This window comes from Heterocephalus glaber, unplaced genomic scaffold, assembly GCF_053883595.1.
Source record: "Heterocephalus glaber isolate CG9 unplaced genomic scaffold, H.glaber_assembly_v1.0 deba00001444, whole genome shotgun sequence".
Lineage (NCBI taxonomy): Eukaryota > Metazoa > Chordata > Mammalia > Rodentia > Bathyergidae > Heterocephalus > Heterocephalus glaber.
In genome coordinates, this window is record NW_028258297.1 from 26,375,676 (window position 1) to 26,382,496 (window position 6,821).

Consider the following 6,821-nt stretch of genomic DNA (forward strand, 5'->3'; position numbering starts at 1 on the left):
TTTGCTGAGTAGCTCAGCTTATATTTATAGCATATGAAGAAGGGGAGAGCTAACTTAAGACTGAATGTTATCACAAGCTTTTTTGACCTGTAATTCTTTATTTTCACATTGCATATTTCTAACAGAAATAAGTCATAATGAAGGGGTTGTAATGTACATATACTTAGATAAAACCCTGTACCTGTGGCTGTAGCAGGAGTTATCAAAGATTCAAAGAGCAATGGTAAGTCACAATGAGAGGAGAAAAGAACCAAAGAAATTAAGCACTATGACTTAAGCTTTCCAAGGGTTAAGACACAGCATGAACTTTTGTTCCTTGAAAGGATGCACATGATGGCATATCCCTTCATTTAAAGTCGAAGATAAGGAGAACAGGAAACAAATACCCTATCTACTCCTTTACCACAAGTTATTATTATTCTTGCATTTTTGTGTTCAAGGGCTATGTATCTCTGAACAGCCATGAAAAGGCTTCCTGGAAAACAAAAAACAAACAGAAAGAATATGTGCCCTGGCTCACATGGTTCTACTCTACCGGGGGACAGGAGGATCAGACGCTGGCAGACACTGAAATTATAAGGGTAGACACTGCATTTCGCAAAATCATTGAATTCTGAGCTCACTCGCGGTCCAAGGGAAGCCATGCAGGATGAGGATGGATACATCACCCTGAATATTAAGCCTCAAAAACCAGCTCCCTCCTCAGGTAAGAATGGAAATTAATTAGTGTAATGGGCCAATCCTGTTTTCTTTTTCTGTACTAAGGATAGCATGTTTAGTGTTATTTATTTATTTATTTTTACTAAGTGATACTCTTTCTCTGAAGCATTTGCATAGTGTCCATATAGGCTCAGAGGGATATATTTAGAATATAAACAGCAAAGATACAAGCAGAGGATATTACAATGTCTCCTAGAATTTAATGATGAAGATAATAGAGGCCAAGGGGATAAGGGAAAGGAATGTTTGAAAATTTCATTTTCTAAATGTCAGTAAATGGGTATGACTTCCCAGTTGTTGCTCACAAAAGCAATTATTTATGTAAGTGAACAAACACACAAAAAGACAAACACAAGAGACCTTAACATATAAGGCCTGTAGTTTGGTTTAGAAAGGGAAAATCTCCTGGGAGCGGTGATAGGAAGAGGTATAGGAGAGGGTTATGCTTTTTGTTGATGATCAAAATGAGAACACAGGCCAGAGATGCCAGGATACTTGCAAGATCCTGAGAAGACAGGGCAGGGATGGTACAGATGTCTGCTCCTTATTTCTTTATTATACTCCTGCAGTTGACCCTGCCTCCTCTTCTTGGTGGCGTGTGATGTCTTTAATTCTGCTCATCTTGTCCCTGGGGATGGTTGCTGCTCTGGTGGCCCTGGGGATTATGTGTAAGTATTGATTCTTTGCCAAATATTTGAGCAAGGAAGGTGCTAGCTACCTAAGGGTCTTGGTGTATCCTGGTAACCTTCTTGGTTTTTGCTCTTTTTCTATTTCCCAGTGTAGTAACCATCCTTGCTATAGTTGCCAATGCAGTCTCAAGAACGGAAAACTCTTAACTTTCCCTCTGATTAAAATCACTTTAAATGTTTTCATTAATTATAATTACTTTAAGAATTTAAAACTGGCCTTTAAGATTCTCCTCAGCATGGATCTAAACTACATTTTGTAACATTTTTCACTTTCATTCTGTCTTGCTAACTTTGAGACTCAGCCAATCCAACATTTTCTGAATTTCATGAGTAAATCCTATGTCTTTGTGTTTGAATTTTGCTGGATCTATTTATTCCCTTTACCTTAAAATATCCTCCTTCTCATTTTTGTTTATTGAAATAATTTTTCACTTCCTGTAAATCTTATTGCCTTACAATGTTGCATTGAAGCTTGTTGTATGTTTATTTTTATAGGTTAGTTTAGAAGTGTTGATTCATCCTGTTTTATTTATGGAACTATCACAGTACTTTACACATAATAAGAAACCAATATGCTTTCTTATATGAACATTTTGGTGTTACATGAAGAACAGAAAATAACTGAGGTCATTCAGTTCTGTAAAGTTTGCTTACAAACATGTATATAAGGAAATGTTAGAACAACTGGTTTGGGAATGTTATTTGATCTTGAGAGTTTCATATTTATGATTGCCTCCTTTAAATAATTTACTTGTTCTTTTGGATATCACTGAAGTGTCTTGCACATTTCTTATTTTCTTCGTGGTCCCCTTCACCCTCATCCATTTCCAGTTCATTTACTCATGTGTCTCTAGTAAACTCTTTATATATTGGTCATTCTATTGAAGTGAAAATTCATTGAAAAGTCCTTGAATCACCTTTATAATCCAGATTACAAATTATAATTTATCTAATTTCCACATCTAGCTGTCACACAACAAAATAACCTACAAGCTGAGAAGGAAAATCTCTCAGGCACTGTGCAAAACTTAGCGAAGAATTTCTGCCAACATATAATACAACAACTGGAAGAAAACCAAAAGCGCAGTGCCGGTACGTGTGCTTTGGTATCCTCCACATCTCCCCAGCTCCAGGAGTATTTCTGTGATGGAAACTGGAGAGAATCTTGAGATTGTCAGGAAACACTTGGGGGGAGGGCTGGAAAAGTAGGCAGCTTCAGAAGGAAGAGGTCCCCATGCTCGGTTTCTCCTTCAGATCACAAATGCAGTCCCTGTGATACAAACTGGAGATACCATGGGGACAGTTGCTATGGATTCTTCAGGCACAATTTGACCTGGGAAGAGAGTAAGCGGTATTGCTCCAACCGGAATGCAACCCTCACGAAGACTGCCAGCAAGAACATTCTGGTGAGCAGAGGTTTACGTCAGATATTCTGGAGGAATAAAGAGAAAAATCTTAAATGTAGCATTTGATGATTTTTGCATTTTTTTTTCTTACATCTTGTAGTCTTTGCTAATCTAAGAAACTCACAATCTCAGTAAAAATCAAAGAACTCAAATTCTGAATCCAGGTTCCTCCCCAGAATTGCCATAGTTAATCAATGAAATTGGCTTGTGCCTTCCTAGGAGCTGAAGCACACAGTGAGTCAGACAGGGGGAGTCAGCCCAGGGGTGAACGTCATTCGGCTCAGCGTTCTGGGATCCTGGAGGCTGCTTCAGCTGCTTGCTCCTCCCAGACTCATGGAGAAAACAGATAAATGAGCTATTCTTCCCACTGAGGCAGAACAGGAGAATGCCCTAAAATCTCACTGCATTTTAAAGAGATTCATGGGAAATGTAAAAGCATATTCTGAATTTTATTACTCTAGCCTCACGGCAAGTTGAAGATTTATTATTAAGAGAAAAAGTAATACATTTTTTGAGGAATAAAGAATTGTGAAATTTCAGGTAGAGTTTACCTGTCATGTCCTATAGTAAATTATATAATATGGACATATTTCAAAGGAAAACTCAAGAATTAACAGCAAGGTAATAGATGCTTTGGACCTTAAGAAATACGCAGCCGAATGTGACTCTGACATATTATCTCCTGTGTAATGTCATGCTTAGCCTCTTACGTCTGTCAAGAAGCACAAGTCATTTTTTATTGTCTAAGTACAGATCCTACCAATCATATTGAGAGACATGAGACATTTGGCTACTTTTTAATTTAGTCACCAATCAATTAATTGTTTGCCTATTTGTCTGTTAATTTAACAGTTATGTGGTACCTATTCCAGGACATGGACATATATATTTGATAAAACAATAATCCCTAATTCCCAGAGGCTTATATTTTAGTTGGGGCAACAGGAAATGAACAAAACAAATACATTTAGAATGTTGGATAATAGTAATAATTTCTAACTATAAAAAGTATGTCAAGAAAGGTATTTGTATTCTGAAACAACTCAAATTGGTACAGTTCTAAATGTCAAGTATAATCCATTAATATTTATATAGAATATAATCTAATAAATATTAGATCTGTGTAGTATCTTATTAAGACTTTGCCTTTTCCATTACCAAAAGCTGTGAAGGCATTCTGACCATTAAATGTGTTTGTGTTTGCAATAGGATTACATCAAAGACAGGACTGTTTTCATTCGTTGGGTTGGATTATCCCGCCAGAATGCTGATAAGGTCTGGATGTGGGACGATGGATCAGTTCTCTCCAAAAATATGTAAGTCACTGGACACATGGAACAGAAGGCAGCCCTAGAAATCTGAGACTTTCCTTTCTCCAGTACAAGTCACTTGAAAGATGACGTGTTTGTCTATATCCTATTATGGGTTTTGTAAGCAACAGCCTACTCCAAACCAGGGGACACTCACAAGACAACTCTAGTTCTCTCTTTTTCATTCTCTTTATCTCAACTATGATTTACCTTTATTCTCTGTTTTCTTCATTCATTTCTATGTTTGACTTTACCTTTAGAACATTCTGTGTGCATGTTTGTGTGTGTGCATGTGTACGTGTTTATATTCAACTTGATCTCACTCTCATCCCATATTTTAAAACAAAATTGTCATCTTCATTATTTTATAGTTGAAAGTTAGTGTCTTAAGAATTCTTTGGACTTTTCCTACTCTTTATCCTTTGTCCAAGAATCCAGTACATTGCAAGCCGCAAGGTGTTTCTAATATTTATGGATTGAGACTCTACCCTTCTGCGGACAATCCAAGCAAATGGCCCCATTGGATCAGCAGTCAAGTTTTCAAAATGCTTTCCAATCTCTAAGCTCAACACCTGTGGCTCACCTTATCAAAACTGCAGCCTCTTTATCATTAAAGTTTAAATTCATAACCAAAACTCATACAATTTTAGCATTGCCTAAATTTTTAGGTGTGGTCAACTCATATTTATTTCTTACTTGAGATTGGAACCTAGGATACCATCAGTATAAGCAAGCCTCTCGCCAAACTTGGCCTTTATGTTCTGCCATTTGCTGCCTCTTGCACAATATCTCTCCCTGTTCTTTCAACAAATCAAACCTTCTGTTTTTCTTTAAGGCTTTTGCCCTTGCCATTTTCCTCCTCAATGTTCTGCTTCCACAGCCCCACGCCTGACTTCCCCTGTGAGTTCAGTCTCTGCTTAAATATCACTTCTTCAGTGAGGCTAACTGTAATTACCCAAATTCAATTGCCTTCCCTTCAACCCATGTCTTTATTGGCTAGCCTATCGTCACTGTTTTGTTTCTATGTAATTCTTATCACTCTGAGGTTTTCTTGTCTATTTATTGAGGCTTCTTACTAATGCACCCCCATTGTATCATTAAATTCCTCAACATTCAGTTCCCTTCCCCCCCCTCCTTTCTCTTTCTCTCTCCCTCTCTCCTTCCTTTTTCTTTATCTTTTTCTTTCTGTTTATTGCTGTATGGAGAATTGAACCCAGGGCTTTTGCACAACCTCAAGTACTTTTTTATTTTCATTTTTTCCTGTTTTTATTTTGAGGCAGAGTCTTGCTCAGTCACTAAGTTGCCCAGCCAGGGGTCAAACTTGTGATTCTCTTATCTCAGCCTTCCAGAATGGGACTTTGCCTTTCTTTACCACTCTATTCTCAGTACATTGAACAATTTTGGAGCATAGTTGCTATTCCTTAAACATTTGGCAAATAAACCAAAGAATATTCTCAGCAAAAGGAGTCCAGTAAATGATACAGACAAGTTAAAGAGCAATTACATTGTAGCTTACCATTTTAGATCTACTACCCAATAATGTAAATTCTCAGTTTAGAAGTATTTATTGAGCTGTTTTCCTTGAGCTTATTTCTACATTGTGTACTGCTTTCCCTACAAGAATCTCCTATCTTTTCTCTTGTTTATCTGAACCCCACTCTTCCTTCATATATAAACTAGTCTGATCTTGTAGCTAGAGCCTTTGTCATCACATCACAGCTGTGTTCGTCTCTTCTTTTGGACTTCCATTATACTGGGTCTTCACTTGCTCCTTGACTTTGAGTTATGGAACTTGATTAAACTGTAATAGGGCTTTTCGTATGTGCATGCTTTGTACCTCAAACAGATTGGAAGTTTCTCAGTAATGAAAATGGTCTTCACTCACAGTTTCACTGTTGTTTATTCATTTTTCAAAGGAAGGCACTCTACCTTTTTTATTCACAGGCTTGAGTTTTTCGAAGATGGAGGAGAAAATATGGATTGTGCTTATTTTCATAAAGGGAAAATCTACCCTACCTTCTGTAAGAACAGACATTATTTAATGTGTGAGAGGAAGGCTGGAATGACAAATGTGGACCAACTACTTTAATGCAAAAAAGATGCACATAGTATAAGACAAATGTTTGTATAATAAAATTTCTGGATGAAGGAATCCTAAGCCACAAATTTGCTTATTTTTCCTTTTTTTCCCCTGGAATCATTTTTTATATTACTTTTGCTTCCAACCCCACTCACTTCAATTGCTCTATGTTCCATTTTCTTTCTTCTTGTCTTCCACTTCTAATTACTGTGTTTGAACATACTGTAATTCCCTGCATCTTCAGATATATGCACATAAAATTAAACTTAGGACAAGAAACGATCAGACTTAAATGATTTAAGTTATACAAAATATCTAAGTTAGAAAGACAGCATAAAGTAGAAATGATACTAATTTTGATATATAAAGAGTAATTGAAATAGTATGGTTGATTAACTAACGAACAGCCATGAACCAGTCATGTCGCCTCTTTAACTTCCATTTTTTCACATTTAAAATGGGATTTAACTATATCAGAAACTCCATGTAGACTGACACCATGACTTCTCTATTCTCCCTTCTATTATTAGCACCAAGCACAGTTTCTGATCCTCAGGAAACAACAACAACAAAAATGTGCTTTTAATTATGTGAGATTGTTCATTAAATATACCTT

General features: G+C 36.7%; 1 protein-coding gene across 1 annotated transcript; it reads left to right on the forward strand.

The window, feature by feature from the left end:
* Positions 1-414: 414 nt before the first annotated feature.
* Clec1b (C-type lectin domain family 1 member B) lies at positions 415-6,283 on the forward strand. The gene is made up of 6 exons (XM_004845878.3): positions 415-706; positions 1,290-1,388; positions 2,376-2,501; positions 2,664-2,815; positions 4,025-4,131; positions 6,070-6,283. Exons 1-6 carry the CDS (start codon positions 643-645, stop codon positions 6,212-6,214), a joined length of 693 nt encoding a protein of 230 aa, XP_004845935.1. The 5' UTR covers positions 415-642; the 3' UTR covers positions 6,215-6,283.
* The last annotated feature ends 538 nt before the right edge of the window (positions 6,284-6,821 follow it).

What these genes read in the sequence shown, in the direction of transcription:
- Clec1b (XM_004845878.3), top strand. Translation starts at nt 643, where the DNA reads ATGCAGGATGAGGATGGATACATCACCCTGAATATTAAGCCTCAAAAA. An exon ending in AAAACCAGCTCCCTCCTCAG is followed by an intron (nt 707 to 1,289) that starts GTAAGAATGGAA and finishes ATACTCCTGCAG; the next exon opens with TTGACCCTGCCTCCTCTTCT. An exon ending in TCAGTTCTCTCCAAAAATAT is followed by an intron (nt 4,132 to 6,069) that starts GTAAGTCACTGG and finishes TTTTATTCACAG; the next exon opens with GCTTGAGTTTTTCGAAGATG.